General features: G+C 37.2%; 1 protein-coding gene across 1 annotated transcript; it reads left to right on the top strand.

The window, feature by feature from the left end:
• Window positions 1–20,091: 20,091 nt before the first annotated feature.
• LOC114303784 (cytokinin riboside 5'-monophosphate phosphoribohydrolase LOG1) lies at window positions 20,092–27,581 on the top strand. Its single transcript, XM_028248935.2, has 7 exons — window positions 20,092–20,457; window positions 21,000–21,097; window positions 21,174–21,204; window positions 22,369–22,468; window positions 24,401–24,471; window positions 26,148–26,291; window positions 27,159–27,581. The coding sequence occupies exons 1-7, from the start codon at window positions 20,296–20,298 to the stop codon at window positions 27,252–27,254; spliced, it is 702 nt and encodes a 233-aa protein (XP_028104736.1). The 5' UTR covers window positions 20,092–20,295; the 3' UTR covers window positions 27,255–27,581.
• The last annotated feature ends 206 nt before the right edge of the window (window positions 27,582–27,787 follow it).

Genomic DNA, 27,787 nt, shown 5'->3' with positions numbered 1-27,787 from the left:
AACAAAACCAAGCCTTAATCAATGCTTTGCTTCAGCGAGACCTCCCTGTGTCTGCTCCACCAATGCAAGATACCCCACCTAACCGAGAACGAACCCTGAGCCATCCCTTCCAACAAGCCCACCCCTCCAACTTGGAGGGTTCGCGACCCCCTCCCCAAGACATGAACCCGCCACCTTGGGGTCTACATCCATTAGCCAAAGCACCTGCTCCCGAGGGAGAGGCCAATAGTGTTTAGCCTCCATTCCATTCTGGTGGTGATAATGTCCCTATCTAGGATGCGGAACTCCGAGCAATGAAGCTCCAGCTTCAATGAGTCATGCAGAACATGCAGAATAAGCCCTCCACAACATCCAACTCACCGTCTGTCGCCTCCATCAGGGACAAACCCTTACCTTCTAAGTTTTAAATGCCCTCGATCGACTCCTTCGACGGCACAACGGACCCAGTCGACCACTTGGAGACCTACAAGACCCTGATGGTCCTCCATGCATTCCCTGATGAAATCATGTGTCGGGTTTTCCCCGTAACGCTTAAGGGATCGGCCCGACTGTGGTTTAGTAAGCTGTCGACAGACTCCGTCTCTACTTTCCAGCACCTAAGTGACTTCTTTCTTAGCCACTTCATCGGTGCCCAGTGCCAGCGACGTCTGGCGACCCAGCTCCTCAACATCTGTTAGACGGAAGGGGAGTCGCTACGTAGCTTCGTCACCCGTTTCAACACCGAAGCCTTGCAGGTGGTGGAAAACGACGATAAGGTTATTCTCACGGCTTTTATGGTTGGCTTACGATCTTCCGATTTCCTTTTCTCCCTCTCCAAAAACCCTCAAACCTCCATGGCGACCCTCATTTCCAAAGCCCAAAAATACATGAATGTCGAGGATTCTCTGGCCGCGCCCGCCAAGACTGCACAACCAAAAACCCAACCCTCGGAGAGAAGAGAAATGAATTTGATCCCAAAACCACCCAATCTACACAGCAAACACCTCAATATACCGATCGAACCGCTCGAGCCTACCAATCGACACCTACCCGACCGCCCAGTCGGTTCGAACGGTACACACCTCTTAACTCCTCCATGAAACAAGTCTTAAACCATATCCAACGAGATTACAACTTGAAATGGCCACAACCCTCACGGTCTCTTTCTAACCGGAGAGACCAATCCAAATACTGTCGTTTCCATCAGGACCACGGCCACAACACCAAGGAATGTGTTAACCTTAAAGACCAAGTAGAAAGGTTGATACGCCAGGGACGCCTCAGTCGGTTCACGGTAGCCCGTCCCCAGCAACGGCCAAGGACCGAACCTGCTAGGGGCAACCGCCGACACACCCCCCCGACAACTCGCACAGCTTAACCAAGGCAATGATCGGCACCCGCCGCCACCCCGAGCACAAGGCAACCCTGTCCCCCCCCGGTCGAAGAGATTAGAATCATTGCTGGCAGACTTGCGTGTGAAGGACTATCCCGTTCGGCCCAGCGAACCGAGCTTAGAAAAATCAGACAGGACTTCAACAAAGAAGTCGCGACGTTGGATCGCCCCTTCAAGCACCCCAAGCAGTGGATGGAGGCCATCACTTTTACGGAGACCGATTGCACAGGCATCTGATACCCTCATGACAACCCCCTCGTCATCTCTGCTCTCCTGTCCAATTACAAAATTAGACGAGTGCTTGTTGATAACGACAGCTCTTCAGACATCATTTTTCTGAACGCCTATCACCAGCTCAAGGTCGGAGAAGAAAGTTTGTCCCCTCTCTAAACCCCATTGGTCGGCTTCACTGGGGATCGAGTGACCTTCATAGGCTCCATCGATCTTCCCATCACCATTGGAGAGTACCCATAACAGACCACCAAGTTACCTACTTTCCTTGTCGTCGACTGCCCCTCTGTTTATAACATCATCCTCAGCCGCACAGCCCTGAACACTTTTCAAGCTGTCACATCCACGTACCATCTGGCCATGAAATTTCCTACCGACCTCGGGGTCGGCACTGTGAGAGGAGAGTATACAGTGGCCAAAGAATGCTACGTCGCTTCACTCAAAAAAGTCAAGCTGAAGGAGGCCATGATCATCGAAGAGCTCAATGTCAGAGATGAAGACGAGTTAGTCAGAGGGAAACGAGTGGAAGAACTTGTTGAAGTCCTCATCGATCTTTCCAACCCAACAAAAACAGCCAAGATCGGCAGCCAACTATCCTCCCAAGCCAAGGCTAACCTTATAGCCCTCCTAACCGAGCACAACGATGTTTTTGCTTGGACCCATTCCGACATGCCGGGTATCAATCCTTCATTCATCACTCATCGTCTCAACATCGAGCCCCATTTCCGACCCTTCCGCCAAAAGCAACATGTCTTTCACCCGGAATGCAATGCCCTTATTGCTTTTGAGGTAGACAAACTACTGAAGGCACGGTTCGTCAAAAACGTAGACTACCCCAGATGGCTGTCAAATGTGGTCCTGGTTTGTAAAACCAACGGTAAATGGTAACTTTGCGTCGACTACTCCGACCTTAATCGAACTTGCCCCAAAGATAGTTATCCCCTCCCCCTCATAGATCTGCTTGTCGACGCCACCGCTGGACATCAGATGCGCAGTTTCATGGACGCCTTCTTCGGCTACAATCAAATTCTGATACACCCGGCAGACCAGGAACACACCTCCCTCATCACAGGCAGAGGAACTTATCACTATCGTGCTATGCCATTCGGATTGAAAAACGCCAGCACAACTTACCGACGGTTGGTCAATGCCGTCTTTCACCATCAGATAGGTCGGAACATGGAAGTCTACGTCGACGACATACTTGTCAAGAGCAAACTCTCCTTCGATCATCTGATAGACCTGCGAGAGACCTTCGAAACCCTACGCAAGTATCACATGAAGCTGAATCCGAAGAAGTGAACCTTCGGCATAGGATCTGGGAAATCTTGGGTTTTATGGTCAGTCAGTAGGGCATCGAGGCCAACCCCGAAAAGATCAAGGCCCTGATAGAAATGTAGTCTCCCAAGATGGTCAAAGAGGTTCAATGGCTTACCGGCAAAGTTGCTGCCCTCAACCGTTTTATTTCCCGCGTAATTGACAAGTGCCTTCTCTTTTTCAAAGTCCTTCGACAGACTTTTGAGTGGACCACCGAATCTGAAGAGGCCTTTCAATAATTGAAGCAGTGCATGGCCAACCCCCCTACTCTCTCAGGCGCTCTCAGGCGAGACTCTTTTTCTCTACTTAGCCGTATCAAACACCGCAGTCAGTGTAACCCTCATTAGGGAAGACAGCTCAGTTCAGCGTCCCGTTTATTACATTAGTCGAGCTCTCAAGGAGGCAGAACAGAACTGCCCTTTGCTAGAAAAAATGGCCTTTGCTTTGGTCATAGCTTCAAGACGACTCCGACCTTATTTCCAAGCTCACTGCATAGTGGTCCTCACTGATAAACCTTTGAAGAAGGTACTGCAACAACCGGAACTATCCGGCAGACTTATGCAATGGCCTGTCGAGCTCAGCCAATTTGAAATGTCTTACCGACCTTGAACAGCGATCAAAGGACAGGCTGTCGCCGATTTTATCTTGGAATTCACCAACCCCATTCCAACCACGCCCTCTCCGCCAAGGCAATTCAGCACTAAGGCAGAAGATCCCCACTCATGAACCCTCAATGTCGATGGATCATCCTGTAAAGAAGGTAGTGAGGCTAGTCTCATCCTCACCGCTCCCGAGGGCGGTTATTTCAAGTGTGCCCTTGATGGGTCGTTGAACACACCAAAAATAAACCCTAAACTACACCAAATTCTTTTAGAATAATGGCAAGTCCAGGTATCGATCCACAGGGACAATTGTGAAATTAAACTAATTTAATTGTTAAATTCCTAAATTAATTTTGATAAAAAGATTGATTGTTCATAGCTTAAATTAATAACAAATAAATTAGGCTAAGGAATTAAATTATCAATAATAAATGAAATTGGATTTACTGAATTGGGGAAAAAACTAGGGCAAAGAGTCCACCACTAGCCACATAATTAGGGTTTCCAAATGAAATCAACTATGCTATGGTTTGAACGGATTAATGCTTCGCAACTACAAGCTCAAAGCATTTAACAAGAAGATCATCACATTCAATGTACGAGCACGAACCATCTCAAGTAATACGAGTCGTTCACTCTAAACTAAGGTAATGATACGACTCGTTCCTCGTAGCATGGTTCGTCTCATACCTTGAATGTGAAGGAATAGAAAACTCATGTATGGATAATATTCAACAATCACAGAAAGTCAAATATTCGAAGAAATAATGAAAAATATATAAAAAAAACTTCTAAATCACCATACAAATGTTCAAACCTTTACATATTAAAAATCAAAAAGAAAACTAAATAATTACATGGCTAGGGTTTCATCAAAACCCTAGAAAATGAGACTAGCCACTCATGGAGGAGTGGAAGGAGGTAGATGGAGAAGGAATCACCATGGGAGACATCCTTGAAACTTTTAGTTTCTCTTCCCTTCTAAACCCTAGCCTCTTTCTTTAGGTCCAAACAAGTTCAGCACCCTATTCCAGCCTTTTCCTTGCCTTTCTATACTTCCAATCTCGTCCAAACAGGTTTAAAATGTCGGGTTGACTTTCCCAGAAAAAGTCAACGCACGTGTGGAAAAGTCAACACACTCCAAATTTTGTCTTTCTGCCCATTTTATGCGCCGACTATGTACAACCTGATTAACATCCAACACACATAAAGTATACGGTTTGGCCAGCAAGTGAAGTTAAGAGATTTTAATTAACGGCCTCAATGGTGTACAATTCGGCCTTAATCAGCCCTCCGTTTCCTATTCGACGCCAACAATAATGAAGCCGAATATGAGGCCTTAATAGCAGGTCTTCGCCTAGTTAGAGACATTGGTGTAAGCCATATCCAAGTGTTCAGTGATTCCCAATTGATCGTCTGGCAAATTACGGGGGAATTCGATGCGAAGGACGATACGATGCGAGCTTACAGAGATATTGCACTCCCTCTTGTTCGCCTTTTCAATACTTTCCATATCAAACACATCCCTTAGTCAAAAAACTCTAAGGCAGATGAAATGGCCCAATTAGCCTCGGCTAACCAGTCAGACCTCAGCTATGGTGTCCGTCTGGAATACCTGGTCCATCCGGCTACTTCGCCAATCCAGCAGGAGGTCCACTTCCTCCAAAATGAACCTATCCCATGTGTAGCGGACATCCTTATATTTTTGACAAGTGGGGAGTTACCGGACGACAAATAGTAGGCCACCAAAGTCAGAGCCCGGTCGCCCAATTACATCCTCATCAGCGGCCTACTGTACAAACGTGAATTTTCACGCCCATACCTCAGGTGCCTCAGTCTTGCTCAAGCGACCTACATGATGAGGGAATCCACAAGGGCGTATGTGGTAATCATTCGGGTGCCAGGTCGCTGGCTCATAAAATCCTTCGCACCGGCTACTTTTGGCCTACTCTCAACCAAGATGCCACTGAATTCGTGCTTAAGTGTGATAAATGCCAGTGCTTTGCCAACATCCGACATGCTCCACCTACAGAACTGATTACACTCAGCAGCCCCTACCCATTCGCCAAGTGGGGCATCGACTTAGTTCGTCCATTGTCCATCGGTAGGGGCCAAACCAAGTTCGATGTGGTCGTCATTGATTACTTCACTAAATGGGTGGAAGCGGAACCCCTCGCCACAATCACTGAACGGAACACAACCAGATTTATTTGGCAGTCGATCGTGTGCCGATTTGGAATCCCTCAAGCCATCGTCTCAAACAACGGCAAGCAATTTGACAATGCCAAGTTCAGGAAATTATGTGCAGAGCTCCACATTCGGCCATGTTTCTCTTCCCCAGGTCATTCCCAAGCCAATGGGCAAGTCAAGGTCACCAACGGCTCTCTCTTGAAGATCATCAAAACTAAGTTGGAAGCCGCTAAGGGACTTTAGGCTGGGAAATTACCAAACGTACTCTGGGCCTATCGCACTACCGCCCTAACCCCTATTGGGGAGACCCCCTTTCACTTAACATACGGCGCTGAGGCGGTCATCCCAGTGGAAATCGGCCTACCGACCCCGAGGGTTTTACACCCGGATCCAGAACTAACCGAAGAATTGCGTCGGGCTGACTTAGACCTGATTGAAGAGCTCTGAAAGACCACTGCTATCAGACGGGCCTCATATCAATATAAAATGAGAACACACTACAACCGCAAAATTCGACTGAGGGAGTTCGCAGTTGGGAACCTAGTCTTGTGCGAAGCGACTCTTGATACCAAAAATTCCGCTGAGGGCAAGCTAGCAGCCAAATAGGAAGGACCCTACGTCGTTAAAGCCAAACCTCGCCCAGGCACTTACTGACTCCAAGACATGGAAGGCAGAGACCTCCCCCATCCGTGGAACGCCGAGCACTTGATGCGATATTTCCAGTAAAATGGCATCTCCTATTTTTGTATTGATCAATTGTTGTATGTTCTTTTTGACGACCTACACACTTGTTCGTTTTTGTCCTTTCCATACATGGTGTAAACTTGTGATCAATAGGCTACGCCTTAAATGACAATCGCTTTATATCTCCATTATCTGCGTTATGTTTCAATAACGGCTTGTTAACTATTGCTCAGCCAGACTGAGCACAAAGAGCTCAGCCAAACTGAGTTAGTTAAAGCCTCAGCCAGCCTGAGCACGAAGAGCTCAGCCAGACTGAGTTAGGTAAAGCCTCAGCCAGACTGAGCATGCAAAGCTTAGCCAATCTGAGTTAGTTAAAGTCTCAGCCAGACTGAACACGTGGAGCTTAGCCAGACCGAGTTAACTTAACCCTCAGTGCGACAGAGCTCTCCAAGTCTTAGTCAGAACTCGAATGAAAAATTCGGCCGATCCATTTTCACAATTTAATATCACGACATGGTTGCCATACTTAGTTAAAACCCAAGTTCATGACCATCCATTTTCACTAGTCATATAAGTTAGCCTGTCTGCCCATTTTTAACATTTTTCACATCATGGTTTATTTACGAAATTTTATATTACTTAGCTGTTACAAACTTTCATATTACAACATGGTTTTCCCATTTTTAACATGGTTTAACATTTTCACTTTTCACTGATTACCCATTTTGACCATTTTATATCACAATTTACTTACAAGTTTCATAATTTACCATCCCATATTTACAACTCAGAGTAATGACAACAATTATGTACAAGAAAACTCGTTGTTTTATTCATAAACTTACGCTTTCATACAAATCGTTGCACAAAATTACATATAAACAAAAAAAAAACAAAAAATAAAAAACAAAAAACAAAACACACAAACATAAAATTTTTACACAAATCACTTTTCCTCACTAGAAGCAAGATCTTCCTCTTCAATCCCCTCGTCCAAGGGGGTCTGGGCGACGTCGTCTTCGTCTACCTTCACGAGGCTGAAGTCCAAGTCTGGGAACAGCTCTTGCGCCTTAAGTTTGAAAGTCATCCAGCCGTTGTCCCAGAACTCGCTCATTTCGTGCTTTGTAGAAGTTAGATTGCTGGAAGCTCTGGATCATTTCCTCTTCACTCCTACCTCCAGCGGCCACTCCCGACGACCCAGCCCCCCCGTTTCCCTCCTTCGCTAAGCTACTGGCGACAGCGGTATCAATGGCCATCTGGAAGTCAACGGACCCCTTGAATTGCTCTACAGCCACCATACACAAGTCGGGGTACGCCGCCCTCTTATATGCTAATTTGGCCCTCTCTTCCGCCAGGGCCTTCTCCAATTCCACGATCTGACCATCGACCTCTTCCTTGTTCTTGACCGCCTAGTCACGCAGTTCTTCGTTGTTGGTTATGGCCTCCTCCCACCTCTCGTTGGCAGTGGTGCAGGCTTGCTGGACCTACTCTAGCTTCCTCTTCTCGCGCGCCAACTCGAACTCTAGAGATACCGCCTTATGGCGCTCCACTTCGAGCTCTGACTTGGTTGCGAGGAGCTCGGCACTAGTTTGCCCAGCTGAGTAGCTCTGCACCAACGCCAACACTTCTATGTTCTTCATCTTTTGCGCATACTCTAACCCCTTTGCGCATGAGCTCCGAGCGGCCCTCCTCCAGCCCGCTGTCTCAACCCTTAGGTTCTGCAGCTGGGACTTCGCCTCTTCCAACTGGGCCCTCAGCGGCTCTACCTCCATCTTCGAGCACGCTGCTTTGTTCATCAAGGCAGTCGCTAGGGTCGCGGCCTCCATCTGGGCTGAACAAAACCCTCTCAGGAGGTCGGCCTTTGTCAATCGCGCCATTGACCACACGGCCGCATCCTCCACCACTCCAACAAGGCGGTCAGCTGCGACCTTGGCTTCCTCTCCTTCTGCCGAGCAACCTGCCAGTGCGCGCGTGTAGTACAACACGGTCGCCAGCGCGGCACTCGTCTCTACCTTGCTGATCCCAGTCTTCCCTTCACTAGGATTGGGGGTTGCTTCTGGTACAGGTACCATCGTCGCCACCATATGGGCACTTGGACCCAAGTGTTCTTCCAGTACTTGGGTGCTTGCACCCTTGTCTTCCTTCGCCACTTGGGCGGTCTCCCCTTCTGGAGCTACCTCCACCCTTTCCTCATTTATCTTCCCCACCATAGAGGCATCCTCGCTCCCAACCTTCATATTTTTCGAGACAGCAGCGTCTTTTCCCCCCTCTACAGCCGCCCTCTTCTTCCTTGTCTTCTTCAACACTGCCTTCACCTCCTGCTTTTCCCTCTCCTTTAGCAGGTCTACTGGGGGCTAGGAATGGCAACGGGGCGGGGCGGGGGCGGGGATCACCCTCCCCGCCCCCAATCCCCAATGACAGAACTTCCCCCCGTCCCCGTCCCCGTCCCCGACGGGGAACTCACTACCGCCCCCACCCCCGCCCCCTAACGGGGATCAGGTTTCCCCGGCCCCGAAAGCTCCCCGAGCTTCAACACTAGAACAACAAATCAGATCTAAATGTAAATTTACAGATTTAAATTTAAAAAAACAAATTACAGATCTAAATTTACAGAGAGAACAACGAGAGAGACTAAATTTACAGATCTGAATTTACGAAAAAAATTACAGATCTAAATAATAATCACAGATCTAAATGAACAACGAGAGAACAACGAGAGACAGATATAAATTTACAAAAAAAATTACAGATCTAAATAATAATCACAGATTAGATCACACACAAACACACACATACACACAGATCTAACAGAGAAACAGCGGTGGTGGTGATGTCCCGTCGGTGAGAGAGACCAGCGGTGGTGGTGATGTCGCCGTCGGTGAGAGAGGGGGGGTCGGGGCCAACGGTGGTGGTGATGTTGCCGTCGGTGAGAGAGAAGGGGGTCGGGGCCAGAGAGAACAACGAGAGAGAGAGAGTTGAAACGAGAGAGTGAAAGAGATAGATATATCAGAGTTAGAGATAGAGAGTGAGTGTGAGAGATATATCAGAGTTGAACACATATTTGGTTTATTAAATATACGGTTTGGTTTTGTTTTTATATATATATATATATATAAAGGGTATAAAAGTAATTTCACTTCGGGGAAATTCAGGGATGGGGCCGGGGCCGGGGATCTGGCCGGGCCGGGGCTTAAACATTGATCACCGTCCCCAGCCCGAAACAAATCGGGGATTGATTTTCAGATACCGTCTTCTCTCCGTCGGGGGTATTTTTCGAGGAAAAACCGCTTAAATCGGGGTCGGGATCGGGGATCCCCGTCGGGCCGGTTTCAAATTGCCATCCCTACTGGGGGCGGTAGTGGGGCAAAGTCAGTTAAGACTTTGTCTCCCAGCAGTTTGGAACGCGGTCGAACCCTCTTCCTCATCACCAGTTAGGGGCAGGCCCCAACTGTGTCTCCTTATACTTGTCCGCCTTGGCGAACGCTCTTCTGTCTTTCGCATCCTCTGCCTTCCTCCGTGCCTCCAGCTCCTCCGTCGGCTGCGGTCCTAGTCTCAGGGCAAAAAGGGTTGAAGGAAGGATCAACTCATCCCACTTCACCCCCTTCTTCTCCTTTCACTCCTTCACCTTCTTCACCCTATTTTCGACTTCCACATCTAATTTTGGCTCCACCGATTTTGTGGTTACTTTCCATGTTGTGCGAACTCTTCTCCCACCGTTCGCTAATACATAAAACCATCTCGGCCTCCACCCCTTCACCGAAGATGGCAAGCCTGCCACTAGACCTTGGCCCGCCATTGCCTGCAAGGTCACCCACGTCTCCTGTAGGAGAAAAATTTCTCCAGTGTCATTGCCGCCCCTCCGGTAGCCTGCGGCCAAGCGCTCGCACAGGCCATTAGTATTTTCTAGGCGTTCGACATCAACTGCCTTGGCACCACCTCTAGCTTGTTAAGTACGTCTACCACTATTTGGGGGAGTGGTAGCCTCAGACCCCCCCGCAGTGCTTCCTCGTATAAGGTGAACTCTACCGGCCATACATCCGACGCCCTCTCCTTCAACGTGGGCAGCCTCAACTCTATTTTTGCAGGAATTTGGTACTTTCTCCGTACCTCATCCAACTCCTCCGCCGTAAAAGTAGATCTGTCTGCCTTGGTGTGCCAGTGGTCCGGCTTCACTTGGCTAATTGGCCTAGCGGCCGCGATCATCGTCATCGGACGAGCCCGCGCCCCTTACGCAGCTCCCCTCTCCTCCCTCCGCTCCGCTCGATACTGTTCCACCAACTACACTGCGTCGTCTTCCCCCAAAGAGTCTAGTCTCATGGTTGGCACTTCATCTCGAGCCATTCCTCCTATGTGTCTGTGTATAGCTTCGGATACTGGCATAAGGAAGTTCGCAAAGTGTTGCAGAGGGTATCACACGAAACAAATGAGTTCACTTTTGTGACAAGTTGGTTTTTTACGATAAGGTAGGTAAAGCGAATAACTCCAAATTCCCACGGTTTGCCTATATTCCAAGGGTCAATATTAAATTTTGCCAGTTTGAAATTTTTTGAAAACTTCCGTCTCCGCCTCTTCAATGCCCTATATCAACTTATCCCTTCATTTCTTGCTGACGCATCATTTCCCTTATTACGGAATTGTGCCACGTGTACGACCACGATCCACTACTCTCTCCTCCTCCCCTATCTATTCCACTTCACATCATCACGTATCACGCCGCGCCTCGAGCCCCGCGCGGCGCCATTCCCCTTCTCACTCGGTCACCCTTCGCGGTCAGCCCTCCTTGCAGTCGACCTCCTCACCTAGTCACCTTTCGCGGTCAGCCCTCCTCGCAGTCGACGTCCTCACCCGATCACCCTTCGCGGTCGACCCTCCTCGCAGTCGACCTCCTCACTCGGTCACCATTCGCGGTCGGCCCTCCTCACAGTCGGCCTTCTTCCTCGGTCACCCTTCTCGATCGGCCCTCCTCGCAGTCGTCCTTCTCCCTCGGTCACCTTTCGCGGTCGACCCTCCTCGCAGTCGGCCTTCTCCCTCGATCACCCTTCGCGGTCGCCCCTCCTCACAGTCGGCCTTCTCCCTCGGTCACCCTTCGCAATCGGCCCTCTTCGCAGTCGGCCTTCTTACTCGGTCACCCTTCGTATTCGGCCCATCTCCTAGTCGGTCTTCTCTTCGTCGACCTCCACAACCTCCGTCTTCTTCTTTATTCCCTTCGTTGGACTGAAGCTGCACTTGGGAATGGAGGACTACTGACGTAGGTGGACCTATAGGGGCTTAAAGCCCAATACATAATCCAAACACTAAAGCCTAACATTGTTGGAGCCCAATGTTGCACCAAGGACCAATGACATCTAAATACGTGTTAAGAGAAGAACCAGTCACATACGCAGACAAAGATCCTGCAGAGTTATTATACCACACATCATCCATTAATGAGTTTTCCTGCAGATGCAATAACCCCTTCACGTCGGAACAGAACAGCCTCACCATGAACAAGACAGGCTAGAATATAGACTTTCGGCCAACATGACAGGTCAGAGTGGACAAGGAAAGGATGATCAAAGGATAGAAGCAGGTTTCTAAGACAAAGAGAAGGTTAAGTTCTTTATTTTCATCCTATCTCTATATTCCGTTGATCTCTTTCCTCTAACTTGCACGTCGAAGGGTTCACCGGGAGACTCCTATTCCTCGTTGGAGTTTTTTGCAGGTTTCTCAATGGGCCCAGCGATTGGACGACGACATGGGAGGCCTGGATCTGCCCGACCTATTCCTCTAGGACAAGTGGTTTCATCACAAATAAGATTGTGTATGATATATGTTGAAATTATATAATTGTATCCACTTTAATTAAACCAATGAAAAATTATATTTATACATAATTTTTATATACAAAAAAATCCTTCAAAATAATGTGGCAACAGTTTTATGATTAAAAATTATTTTGTGAATGCTTGTATATTTGAAAAAATGTGGTCAAAGTCAATTATTGAATTGAATCTTTTAGGCAGAAAGTTTCACTAACAAATCCTCCGTCTTAATTTACAAGAGCTAAACATTTAACCAAATTAAGACATTTCTTATGGCATTCACATTGTCTGTCCTCTTTATTTTTATTGTTCTATCATTTATTCTATATTCCATGGGAAAAAAGTCTCGGGAGCAGAGTAAATTTCACAAGGGTAAATTACTAACCCATCTTCATATGTTTATTTAAATTATAAATTATTTTTTGTAATTTTAAAAATTATATTATGCCTCTTAAAGTTTCTAATTTCATAACGAATATGTCCTTTTATTAATAAATCATCAAGTTAATTGACAGTTTTTAATAATGTTAAAATTTTATTTCAATTAATAATTTAAAAAATTTTATTATGTGAACAGTTAGAAATTTCACTTTTTCAATTAATTCTGTTAAATAAAAAAATCTAAAGTTTCAAATTTCATAACAAATATGTCCTTTTATTAATAAATCATCAAGTTAATTGATAGGTTTTAATAATGTTAAAATTTTATTTCAATTAATAATTCAAAAAATTTTATTATGTGAACAGTTAGAAATTTCACTTTTTCAATTAATTCTGTTAAATAAAAAATTCTGACATGGAGGCATTTGTAATTTTGCAAACCACAAGAGACAATTTGTATTTTAAGCAAACATCAAGGGGTGTATTTATAATTTATCCATTTTACAAGTGGAAATTCTTTTTTTAATTTAGGTCTTGTTTGGCATATATTAAAAAAATCAAACAGTCATTATCCTATTTAAGTCACATCATCTTATTTAAGTCGCATCGCCTCTCTACCACATCACTTCAAACCCAACTCATATTTCATAAAAAGTCAAAAAGTACACTTATTTAGAATATCACAAACCACCCCTAACATTGGTTTGCTAATTAATTCCCCTAAAAAAAATAAGATATTCCATGTCAGTAGAATTTTTGAATAATATTATATGTAATTGATATATTAATTAATGTATTAACAGATGATATGACATAATTTAAGAAATTTAGTTTTTATAATTTGTAAAATAAGTGGGATCATACTTTTAAAATGATAATGCCTCCGTTTGGAAAGTAAGTTGGCTTTTTGACTTTTTTGGTTATTTTAACTTGGGCTAAAAGGCTTGGTTTGGGAATGACTTTTTAGTTTTTTTACTTTTTTGATTTTTTTGTGAAAGAAGAGTGTAATGATTATGGGTTGGATGTGATGTTTTGTTTATTGTGGCTAAAATAGCCTATTTTGTCTTTTGTGGCTATTTTAACCCAAAAAAATCCCAAAAAGCCTCTTCCCAATCAGAGGCAATATATCATATGTTAGTACACTAATTAGTTTATCAATTGGGGTGTAGAACACCACCATAAATTTTTTGAAAAGAATTACAAAACCATGAAAAACTTTATGATTTCAGTATTTAATACTTATAAAATTTATCATTAATTTGAAATATTTTTCTAAGGACTTTTTTTAAGTGTGCAACTTACACCTTACACTTATGCCTTTTTGTTTGCTGTCCTGTTTTATGTTTACACATTCCATTTACACTTTTTGTGTTGGTTGCATATGGTGTGCAACCTTAAGGAGTTGCACACCATAATAGGACCTTTTTTCTAAGGCCAAGTTTGGCTAAACTAAAAAGTACACTTATTTCATCTTTTTATCTTTTTTGGGTCACATCAATCAACATTTCCTTTCTACTTTTTCTACACATAATACAAGAAAAGTCAAAAAGTACACTTATTTAGTCTTCTCAAACTTGGCCTAAATCTTGGGATAGGCGAACAGTCAAGCGTGTGGCCCAATTAGGACCTACGGAAGACACGTGCAAGCATGTGGGTAAAGAAAGGATAATTATTCAGCAATTTCAGAATATAGATACGTGAAATTTTATAATATTGTGATTTGTAACTGGTGAGTAGGTGGGATATTATGTTGAGTGATTAAAAAATATGAAGAAACATATTAAATGATGATTAATTAAGAAATACAAACACATAATACTCCGTAAAAATTAAATAATTTCCCGTAAGGAGAGTATCACCGTCAGAGGACCTGATCCATCAACATCCAGGTCGGTCCATATTCCATGGCCCATCAGATTCCTATCTCCTTTGAAAGTGAGATGTCATTAGTCATCTAATCTGATGTCTCAGATTGTTTCTATTTTCTTTTTCTTTTTCTTTTTTAATATTTTTTTAATCACAATTGTTTACAGAGATTTAAAAAAATAAATCAAAGAATTATAATTTTCAAGACCTCTATCACTGGAACAAGTTGTTTGCTTTTCAAAATTAGTTATTTTTTTAATTAGTAGTTTATCAAAAAAAAAAATTCCTGAAAAAAGCGTTGGAACTATTAACAAATCCCAATTAGAACGTGTGAAAGCATTAGTCTTAAAAATAAATTGAAGAAAAAAAAAACAATTGATTTGAAATTTATTAAAATTAACGAGGTAATAAGAAAAAAACAATAATTCTACACACTAGAAAATTTTCACATACAAATATCAGTATGCAATGTTATAACATTATATTTATTTTGGTAGAGTATGAACTTTATTTAGAATAAATCGAGTTTTACAAAAATATTCACTCTTGCAATATAACATATATTGTGCCAAAATTTTTGGGATTTGGGGATGCTGCTGCACGCCCAAAACGACTTCGTTTTGGGCGCCAAGGTGGATTTAAAATTAATTCCGCAGCACCCGAGCTTCGAACCCCTGACCTCTCCAAGAGAGGTGCTCGCGCTTACCACTGCGCCGGTTAGTATCCTTACTATTACTAAGGACATATATATTATTTATTATATTGTTCAAACGATCAATACACCCAAGTGCTGTCATAAAATAAATAAATAAATAAATGTATATAAATCTAGATAATAGTATCCTTAGACAATGAAACTTTTTTACAATTTTTTAGTCATTCACAACCTCCCCCACAGAATTGAAACGTAATATTTTTATTTTATTTTTTACCGTAATTCTTAGATAAGGGTATTTTTTTTTGAGACATATTTTGAATATTTCAAATAGGCTTTATAGAATTTCGTTTGAGCTTTAGAATTTTTTTTAGTGTTGTTTTGGATGAACTTATTGTAGTTTTTGGCATAACTTGATAATTGTTTGTTTAATTATTGATTTGACAAATTATATTGTTTATTCTTTGAAGTAGTCATTTTTTTTGTCAATTTGCTTCTTGTTTAGATGAATAGGTTCAAATATAGATATATATATATATATATATATATAGAATTGTGTGGCATCATTAATTAATAAAAAAATATAAATTAAATTGAATGGACATTATTTATTTTGTCACTATGAAATTAAGAACTATATAGTAAAGTGAGATGATGACATCCATGTAGTTAGATTTATATACATTTATTTATTTATTTATTTATTTTATAATAGCACTTGGGTGTATTGATCGTTTGAACAATATAATAAATAATATATATGTCCTTAATAATAGTAAGGATACTAGCTGGCGTAGTGGTAAGCCCAAGCACCTCTCTTGGAGAGGTTAGTGGTTTGAAACTCGGGTGCTGCAAAGTTAATTTTAAATTTACCTTGGCGACCAAAACGACGTCGTTTTGGGAACGCAACAGCATCCCCAAATCCAAATTTTTGACATATGACATCACAATACTATTTATATTACAATTTTGATCCACTAATGTTAAAAACACTAATTAGTGTTCTAACTAGCACACTAAGTAAGGCATAAAATATATTGTATATATGGGTTTCATCACTTTATATGGATCTCACCTAACATTGTATGTAGTTAGTATTCTAATTGATACACTGATTAGTGTTCCTACTATTTTTTATTTTGAGCAATTGAGTTGTTATCATAATATTATATCTATATCGAAAGAGAGATTTCCACCGGACTGGTGGGTCAGACAAAGTCCATTAAGGCTCAGCGTTTGCGACCTAACAATGTGAGTGCATCTTACTAGAGGTGGGTATCGGCCAGCTGGCCCACCCAGCTTTGTCCTATTTTTTTAGGATTTAGAAATATTATTTTAGCTCGTAGGGCTAGATTAGGTTGATATTTTTAGCCCAATTGATTAATGGGCTGGGTTTGGAAATTATATTTTTGACCCGCCCCGCCCCGCCTCGCCTCGCTACATATTTAATTAATTAATTTATTTATCTATATAATAAATTAAATATATATATATATACCCTTTTATTGTTGGCCATGTGATTTGTAAAATATTCAAGTTGTCAATGCTTCGTTGAAGACATTCGCAAAAAATATATTTAAAGAAATTTGAAATTTAAATTATGATTTTATTTTATTTTGTTTTGTTTTGTTTTGTTTTGTTTTTTTTTTTGAGTTTGATGCATTATTAATAGTTTGGTTTAAAAAAATTTGAACTTTTGGAATTATGGGTGCTTTTGGTTTAAAAAAATTTGCAATGTTTTAATTAATACAGTATTAAATCTTTAATAGTTAATTGCTTTACAGGCCTTTGTTTATTTATGAAAAAATAACAAGTATTATAATGTTTAATTTCTTTTTATTTTTTATTTTTTTTATAGCTTATGTATATGAACCGATGGATGAGCTTGGGAATTATAATTTATTGGGGTACTTACGTGTAGGTCTTAATAAGTGAATTTATTGTCTAATAGGTCTTATGGGAAAAATTTATCATAAAAAAGTCACTAATTGTAAGTTTTAGCGACAATTTATAAAAATCATGACAAGTCACTAATTGTCAATTTTTATCGACGAATGTAAAAAATTGTCACAAAAAAATTATTTTTAGTGACAATTTTATCAAGACTTATTTTCAATAAGACTTGATGATAATTAAGTCTAACTATTAGGACCAATTGATAGTTTATCCTAATTTTTTTTAGGACTGGACTTGGGTTGATTATAAATACCCGATATTCAAACTGGGCAGGTTTGAGTACACACAAAGTCCCTTATTGGTAGTATTGGTCCGGCTTGAACTCGACCCGGTGAATGACCACCCCCTACATCTCACACACTTGGAGCATTGCACAAGTGTTGGGCCGAGCAAGTGCATCCCATATATTTGTGACAAGTGTTGGGCCGATTTGGCTTGGGATTTTACTTGATAAAGCATGACGCGAGGCCTTAGTCTATAACTCGGTAGCCTTTGGACACTTGGAGCATAGCACAAGTGTTGGGCCGAGCAAGTGCATCCCATATACTTGTGACAAGTGTTGGGCCGATTTAGATTGCGATTTAACTTGGATAAAGTATGACGTGAGGCCTTACTCTATAACTCGGTAGCCTTTGGACCGAAATGAGTAAGGAAAAGTATTTGTAGAAATAGAGAACAATTGGGAAAAAAAGATTTGCCCAATTGTCGGCTCAAGATCAAATAAGTTTCACATCTTAAGAATGTGCTTTATCCTTAAATCATAGTGGGTTAGGTTATGAATAGGAATTACAAGTCCACTGGGACACTACTATGCTGGAGACATATAAAACCCTCAGAGTTCATCTGATAAAGGGTAATGTAATTTTAAATACTCAGAACTCGAGTTTGTCTGTATTTGATCCTAATTCGATCTTAGGTATTGTAGGGTTTTATGACACACACTTGCCAATAAGCTTACGTGTTCCTTGATTTAAATTACAAAATTAAAAAATTATTAAATATTTTATTTTAAAAAGTTATTAAATATTTTATTTATTATTTAAATATTATTTTTAACATATTATTGAAAAAAATTATGATGGAAGGATGGTGGTCTATATGCAAATAAATAATAAAAAAAAAAAACCATAGAGTTAGAATTACTTCTTTAACACAATAACTATTGCGCTTGTGATAAATTTATATAAAACGCATTTTTACAATGTTATGGTTTTAAGAAAATATTACATCGTTGGAGAATACTCTTATTTTTTTCATAAAAATAGAAGGAAAAATAATGAGTTATTAATTTCTTCCATAGTTCCACTAATTGTAGCTCTAGACTTTTAGAAGGGCCTTTGGGGAGGCTTTTATTTGTACATTAATTTATTTCAGTTCACATCATACATAAATATATTTTAATTAATTTTTTTTTCTCAATTCAAACCATTTAATCCATATAATATTCTAAAAATCTTGATGTCAAAATATTTTTATGGGAAAATTACACTATATTCTCACAAAATGTCGATATTGATGAAAAAATGAGTTTAATTATTAATGTCTATAAATTTTATCATTGATTTAAAAAAAATTAAAAATACATTGAATTTTAATTTTTTTTAATCTTATTTAGTGGTATTTCCAGAAAATTATTATAGATTTATGAGAAAATTAAATAATTTAATTATTTAATATTTGTAAAATTTATCATTAATTTGTAAATATATATTTTTAAATTACACAAAATTATTGGCTTTGTTTGGTTTGTGTTTTAGAAATTTTTTCAAAAAATGAAAACTAATTTAATAAAATTAAATGAAAGAAATATAATTTTAAAATTTTTAAAATTATTTCTGACTTCACAAAAGATAAAATTATATAAAAATAATAATTATTTTTAATTTTAATTTTTTTATCAAATTAATTTTTAATTTTGTTTTTTTACAAATTTTTAAAATAAATTTGTGAAAACCAAACTAAATATGGCAATAATTTTCTCATATTTTTATCGTGAGAGAGGAGGAGAAGTTTTTGGGTGGGGGAAGGTGTGGAGTTTTCTTTAATAGCCTACTGAAAACGTCTCAACTTTCAATCTGAATGATCAATTAAAGACCTCCCAAATATATATGAACACAGACACTATTTGTTTAGGAAAATGTTTGAGGGTCACAATTTTTGTGGTTACAATGGCTTAAAACTGTCAAAACGACGTCGTTTTGGCATGTTTTGCACCCAAAACAACGTCGTTTTGACAATTTTGAGCCATTATGACCCCAAAAATTGTGACCCTTTAACATTATTGGTTTGTTTAATACATAAAAATAAAAATAGCGCCAGAAGATAATTGGCAGGTGTGATGTGAGGGCAGGGAGGAATTAGCCTTTGTTTGGCTAATTTAGGATTATTTTAGAAAGATTGTTATAATTAATTTTTTGATTAAAAATTAACTATAATCAATTTTTTGTGATAGAGGGAAGTGGGTTATAATCTGAGAAGTGGATTATAACCCACTTTTCAAAAGACTCCTTAGTTAGATCTAAAAAATATAAGTAAAAGATAAAATAAATGAAATAAGATTTGATTTGGCATGATTTACAAAAATTAAAAAATCAAAAAAATATTAAAAAAAGTTAAAAAATTCATGCTATTTGGAAGAAATTTATAGGGAATCCTAGAGTGCAATTTTGCTATTTAAATTCAATTACTCAAAAGTCAAAAAATTAAAAATCAAAAGTTAACTAGGGTAGAATGGTCATTTTGATTTTATTATACATCGTTTTGTAAAAAATCAAAAGTTATTTCAAACATACCTCTTTTTTTTTCTCTATTTTTTAAGTTAAAAAGTACATTTATATAGGACATTCTATACAACTTCAAGTCAATAAAATAAAATATTATATTTAAATCATAATCATTTAAAAAAATCAAATCAAACAAATTTTTTAATCCTAAATTTAAAAAAAATCAACTCAAAAAAATCAACTCCACGAGTTTTGATTGGAGAATTAAGATGTGTATAAAAAGGGTTCCAAATACCACTCTCTTTCCCTCACTTTTTGGCCCCTTCTCTTCTCTTTCCTTCCCTCCCAAACACCACTACACAATTCTGCTGACTCCTCTCTCTCTCTCTCACTACCCACACGCTCACAACAAACCAACCAACCAACCAACCCACCCAAACTCTCTCTCTCTCTCTCTCTCAATCATCAAACTCCCCCAATTGAAGCAAAAACAGCGAGAGCAAAAGGCTTCTCTCTTATGGACCACCACCAGCACCACCAACAGCCGCCGCAGCACCACCGGCAACCACCGCAGGCTGAGATGAAATCAAGATTCAAGAGAGTATGTGTTTTCTGCGGTAGCAGCCCCGGCAACAAGCCCAGCTACCAGCTCGCTGCTATTCAGCTTGGAAACGAACTGGTAACCATTTCCCACTTGTTAAAATTTCATGAAACAATTTGAATTTGAAAACAAGTCTCTTATTTTTCTTCTTATTAATTGATTAACAATTGCCAAGAAACATTCTTATTCTTATTGTGATTCTTTTTACTTCAAAGTGAAATCGAATTTCAGAGACTAAAACACAGAACAAAACGGCTCTGTGTTTTTTTGGAACCATTTGGTTTTTTTTTGAATTGGGTATGGGACGTTCTGGTTGTATCCAACTGTGTGGCAGTGAATTAAAATAGAAAAATGCTTCCTTACCCGAATTTGTGTGGTTTGGATGACTCGAATATGTTAAAACGATATCGTTTTACATTCAAAATGAAATTATTTTGAGATATTCGACTCATGAAAATTCGGACCACCTAGTATTGATATTAAAATATGAGAATGAAATCATGAATGAGTGAGAGAGTGAGAGAGAGAAGGTTCTTGGTTGAATCTGAGTTACGTGTCATAGTGTTTATGTGAATAATATATTAATTAATAAAGTTATAAATAAATAAATAAATGGGCAGGTTGAGAGGAACATCGACTTGGTGTATGGAGGAGGGAGCGTTGGGTTGATGGGTCTAGTCTCCCAAGCTGTCTATGATGGTGGCCGTCACGTCTTAGGGTAATTTCTTCTTCTCTCTCTCCCCCTCCATCTCTCTCTTCTCCACTCATAAACTCCATTATTTATTTTTTTGCAGAGTGATTCCAAAAACTCTTATGCCCAGAGAGGTAATTCACTGCACTTGTTTCCTCCCTCCTAATTTCAATTAAGGCTTCGTTTGGGAACAGGCTAATTTAGTAACTTTTTGGTTATTTGGCTAAAAAAGTAGGTAAAAAAAACTTATATGTTTAGGATGACTTTTTGGCTAATTACGAAAAGATGTGCAAAAAGTAGAGAGAAAAGAAAATCTTTGACTTTTTTGTATGAGTTGTTGGCTTTTTGGCTAAAAAGGTAACTTTTTGACTTTTTGACTAAAAAGGTAAGTTCCCAAACGGGGCCTAAAGGGCTGTAAATAATATTGGTAGATGTATAAAATATCTATAAAATGCAGAAAAATATTTTAAAATGTGTAAAAGTTGCATTATTGAGATTTTAATTTTGTGTGTGTGTGTTTTTTTTGTTTTTGTTGACAATTCATTAAGTTGTGATTAGCATGACTCAATAGTCAAAGTATATTCTCTTTACAGTTTCTTTCAAATGAAAGTGATAGAAAGTGAGGGAAATAGAAACAATATTAACATTTTAAATAACTATTTAATTTCCTGCCTTTTTTTTTTTTTTAGATATATAAGAAGTTATCTTTAACTAAAATTTTGAACTTTTGTATCATTTTTTTATAAAATTTTCATCTTAATCAAATACTTGTAAGAAAATGTTTTCTTGCCTTTCACTTTTTACTAATTTTTATTTCTAACCAAACCGAGAGAAAAAGCTAATTATCAGAAAATGAGATATGTGAATTAGATTTATTTTAATTAACATCACATACTTGCATTTATTTATTTTTGGTAAATTTTTGAACTAGTTTTTACGATATTTTGACCAGTCAAAACGACAGTTCACAAGACATGGAGCTTGAGCCCACTAATCGTGTACTTTTATATTGTTTAAAAAAAAAAAAAAAATACTTGAGACTTCTAAAGTTGGGACTTCATGAGTGCCAAAATGATGTGAACTAATTATATAGTTTTATTTTTTTGTTTTTGTTGTTTTTTCTTTTCTTCTTGGACCAATCACAGATGAGTGGAGATTATGAGGATGGTGTTTTTTGGTGTCTGTAACATTGTTGGGAAAAAAAAAATAGAAATTCATGTAGTTTTATAATTTTTGTGATGATTATTAATGTTGAAATTGATTAATAGATACTTATAAGGTAAGTTGCATGATTTCAGATCACGGGTGAGACAGTGGGAGAAGTAAGACCTGTTTCTGGCATGCACCAAAGAAAGGCCGAAATGGCTCGACAAGCCGATGCTTTCATAGCCTTGCCAGGTAGTCGTTTGAAAATATGCTTTTTTAAGCCTTGTTTGGTTCAAAAATTTTAAAAAATAAAGAGGAAAGGTATATAAAATAAGATAAAATATAAGTATATTTTATTCGGATCATTTTTTTTTCTTGTCCAAATCTCTCTCCAAATCCTTCAATCAAACACAGCTTTTATAAATTTTCAATTTGTTGGTTAAAATATAAAATGAAAAAAAATTAATTTTGTTTGGTTTTTAGTTTTCAAAAACGGTTTTTCTGAGTTTTCAATTTTTATTTTTATATTTTTAATAATGATTTTTTAAAATATTTTAATCAATTTTTTTTTTTTAATTTTTAGATTTACTTAATCTCAAGAGGCTATTTTAGCCAATTAGCCAAAAAGTTACTAAATTAGCCAAAAAGCCAACAACCCATACCAAAAAGTCAAAGATTCTCTTTTCTCTCTACTTTTTGCACATCTTTTCGTAATTAGCCAAAAAGTCATCCCAAACATACAAGTTTTTTTTACCTACCTTTTTAGCCAAATAGCCAAAAAGTTACTAAATTAGCCTGTTCCCAAACGAGGCCTTAATATACTCAAAAGGTAACAAAATGTTACAAAAATCTTTAAAACAATTCATTGAATATAACAAAATACGAAAATGTATTAAAGTTTTGTATTTTTTTATATTTTTTGTATTTGGTGAATTTTTAATTTTTTGTTTTTACAAATATTATATTTTTAAAACGTATTTAGATTAGATGTATTTAAAAAATAAAAAAATGCATAAAATATTTTAAAAATTCATTAAAAATAAAAAAAAATTACTGAAAACAAAAAACTTAATTTTTTGAAAAGTGGATTCAATTTTCTGGAACCAAACATGGTATTTGGAATATTTTTTGATTTTTTATAAATAAAAAAAATTGAAAAAAATAGAGTAAATAAAAATAAATATTTGACCTTTTGATATTTGTTAATTTTTTTAACCTTTTTAGTAATTTTTTGACTTAAAAAAAAAAAAAAAAAAAAGAGTTTCCAAACCACCCGTGAAGTTTATTTCATAGCATCAAACCAATTACATATTTGTGTAATGCAAGTCTATTAAGAATATTTTTTATTTTTTAAAATAGGTTATTTTGTGAGATCATATTTTGAAAATACTATTTCTTTTGGCTTGAAGTAAAACACGCTTTTTAATTCCGAAATCTTATTTGAAAAACATGAATTTATTGAGTTTTACAATAAATTAATCAAGGCTCTATTTTTGAAATACGACTTTTAATCTTGATTTAGAAAGCAATAGAGATTTAAAAAAGAAGTTTGAAACAACTTGATTTTGCGGGAAATGTTATAAAATGACCTGAATTTTATAATAATAATAAAAAAAAATCACTAATGCAAATATGTAGAATATTTAACTTGCAAAGAAATTAAAACAGTCTCAAAAATAATATAAAATTGGAGAATTCGTTTGGAAACATACTAATTTAGTAACTTTTTGGCTATTTGGCTAAAATATGAGCTAAAAAAAACTAGTATGTTTGAGATGATTTTTTGGCTTTTTACGAAAAGATGTGCAAAAAGTAGAGAGAAAAGAGAATCTTTGACTTTTTGGTATGTGTTGTTGGCTTTTTGACTAATTTAATAACTTTTTAGCTTTTTAGCTAAAAAAGATGGTTCCCAAACGAGGCCTTAAGCTCCTAAGTTTGACTGGATAGTCATAAAAGAGCTAGCCTAATAACCTTGAGGTTATGGGTTCAAGTTTCGGGAGCAATTATTTTGTGCATTATGTTAGAAGTTATATGTGTACCAAATCTTTTTCCTCCTAGACATACATTAATATATACTAATTAAGCATTTTTTTTTTTAAGTCGTAGAAGAGTTAACTATATATCTTTTATCATATAATATTTTTTTACTTGAGAAATATGGCTAATTAATTTTTGGATATACAGGTGGATATGGAACCTTGGAGGAACTCTTGGAAGTCATCACTTGGGCTCAACTGGGAATCCATGATAAACCGGTAATATATATAGTTAATTTCATATTATGTGATAAATTTTCTTACTACATATTTGTAGTTAAACATGAGAAATTTGCATAACTGTTGAATACATGGTTGACTTCAGGTTGGATGGTAAATGAGTCAAATAGTTTTAATTGAACTAAATTCGAGTAGTTTGATTTTTAAAAATGCATACAAGTTTATCATATTGAATTCAAAAAATAATAAGCGTTAAATGTGTTCAAGTTTAATTTATTTATATAAACAATCAATCTTGAACGAATTTTTAAATAGTTAAACACAAGAGATGCTCAACTAAATTGATTTAATGTACAAACCCTAAGGTAGGATACAAGATCTTCTTTCCCATATCATAATTCTCTTATTTTAAAAAATTCACAACCATTAAATAATTTTAAAAAGAATTATGTGATAGAGTGGTTGTCAGTATTTTGAAACATGTGAATAAAGAAATTTGGAGACATAAAATTTTTGGTCGGAGTCTAGTAGGGGTGTAATGAATTTGGTAGGATCGGTATTTAGGTAAAAAAATTCACTGAATCGATAATGTCGGTTTTATTATTTTGAATATTAATACAGATCGCTTCTCCTATCAAACCGTACCGAACTGAACTGATTAAAATGGTTCGGTTCAGTGCAGTTTAATTGGCTTAGGACCTTTCAAACTTGAGTCACTTTTAAATATACATATATATATATATATATAATCACTAATCTATATAAAAATATTAAATTAGTTATTTGTCTACCATTTTAAACATATCTAATTTATCATTTTTTTTAATTCCTAGATTAACAAAAATAAAAATAAAATAAAATAAAAAAATACTAAGTTTCAAGAATAATGAGTTAAAATTAAAATTATATATAATAAGAGTTACAAACTTAGGTTATATGATAAGGTTAATTAATTAAGGATAATAATTTATTATAATTATTAATATCATTATATTATTAGATTATATATATATATATATATATATATATATATATATATTAGGGCAAATTACATATACATCCCTCCAGGTTTGACAAAATTACAGATACCCCCCTGAGGTTTGAGAAATTACGAATTCCCCCCTGAATGCTATATTTGCATAAGAAATTAGGGGGTAATTTGTTATGAAATATAAACCTCAGGGGGTAAATTGTTATGAAAATACAAACCTCAGGGGGTGGGATGTAATTTCTGAAACCTCAGGGGGGTATCTGTAATTTAACCAAACCTGGAGGGGTGTATATGTAATTTGCCCTATATATATTATAAATATAATATATGTTGAAACTGTCGTTTCGGTTTAGTTTGGTACACAAGGTACTTGGATCGATACCGAATTGAAAATTGAGAAAAATCAAATTTAAATACCGCAAAGACTAATTTTTATTAAAAAAAACAAACTCAATGTAGCCAATTTAATCCGATTCAATCAATTTAGTCGATTTTTTTGATTTTTTGATTTTTTTTTAATCTCTAGACTCTAGGCTTGCTGCATATTTGGTGCCCGGGTTGGAGGAAAGCTACCCGTGTTATAGGAATATATTAAGTGCAACAATGATACCACTGATCAATAAAAAAAAACTGCAAATGAAAATATGGGACAATTCTTATCTCTTATTAATCTAATTGTGAAATTTTGTATTGATTAAATTTATCACCTGAATTGAAAATGTAGGTGGGTTTGTTGAACGTGGATGGATACTACAACTCACTTCTATCATTCATAGACAAGGCTGTTGACGAAGGTTTCGTCACCCCCTCTGCTCGTCACATTATCATTTCTGCCCAAACTGCCCATGAACTCATCTCCAAGCTTGAGGTACCCACACCACCCTTCCTTCTTTTCTTTTCTTTTCTTTTTTTTTTTAATATCATTTTTAGTTAATATATTTTTTTTTTTAATTTTGTTAAATTTCTTTACTTTTTAAGTCTTTCTAAACTAATTGATCTTAAAAATTTTAAAAACTTCAAAAAAGTTTACTAAAAACTAAGAGCTGACTTAGCCTTCGTTTGGCAATGACTTTTTTAGTTGACTTTTTGACTTTTTTAGCTTGGAACTTTTTTGTTCGTTTGACATTCTTGATTGGCTTTTTAGCTTTAGAATGGTGATTTTTTTTTGTCTTTTTGTGATTTTTTGACTTTTTTTTTTGTCCTTTTATGATTATTTAGCCCAAAAGGAAAACCAAACAACTCCTTATTTTTGTATTTATTGATTTTTTATTTTTAAAACTAGAAGTGGTAGCAAATGTAATGCGTGTGTAGAAGATTATTTACATCCACCGAAATAATGTTGTAAAGTATATGATTAAATTCAAAATTTAAAAATTAAAACAAATTATAACCGTTCTTTACTTGTGCAATTAATGCAAAATTTTAACTTTCATGTTTACTCCCAAATTTAAATTTTGTGAAACCGAATATGTTGTTTGTGGACAGTTTGCACCGACTCCAGTGCCAACTTTGAATAATAAAGTAGATTATCATTATTTTAATTTTTTTTTAAGATTGTCTGGTATGGAGATGGATTTAAAAACTAAACTATTTCGACTTAAAAAATTTAAAAAAAAAAATCACTAAAAATAATAGTGAAACTAAAAGTATATCTCAATTTAAAAGTTACGACTTACATGATCTAATGATTTGAACCGTCCATATTTGTTAATTACTTGATGCATGCATTGTGTAGGATTACGTTCCAAAACACTCTGGTGTGGCATCAAAGCTAAGTTGGGAGATGGAACAACAATTGGGTTACACCACAAAGTCAGACATTTCCCGTTGACCCGATCCAACATCTACTACTCACTTCGAATCATTGACAACCGTAAATTTTTGGCAATCTAATCAACTATACACGCAACAACGTACATGTGAGCTTCACCATATCATTCCCCACCACAGTTATTTTATATTTCACTGTGGACCGTGCATAATCATGTGTGAAAATTGTTTTTCTTCTTGTTTTCGATCTAATTCGTAAAAGTGACTGCAGTCAGTGATTATTGTTTGTGTACATATATTGTATTTTTGTTGTGAAATTAATTGGGTGTGTAAAAATATTTGTACCAGATAATTAATCTATTATGTGAATTTTTGTTTAACTGTAAAACCAGCATTTGTCCAGCAATAATAGTATGGAGTTAGCAATGGTTACCCATATACCAAAAGATTCAACCAACCCACATATCTCTAAGAAAAATTTTAACTCCACAAAATTCGATTACAAAATTAAATACAATTCTATCACGTGAGAGTAGATCTCACAAATGTATAAGTTTCACCCTATATGAGAGAGTTATGTCTGATTCTGTATCT

Source organism: Camellia sinensis, chromosome 6, assembly GCF_055761805.1.
Source record: "Camellia sinensis isolate YWXY chromosome 6, ASM5576180v1, whole genome shotgun sequence".
In the NCBI taxonomy this organism is placed as follows: domain Eukaryota; kingdom Viridiplantae; phylum Streptophyta; class Magnoliopsida; order Ericales; family Theaceae; genus Camellia; species Camellia sinensis.
Note: the sequence above shows the minus strand (reverse complement) of the source record. Positions and strands in the feature narration are given on the sequence as shown.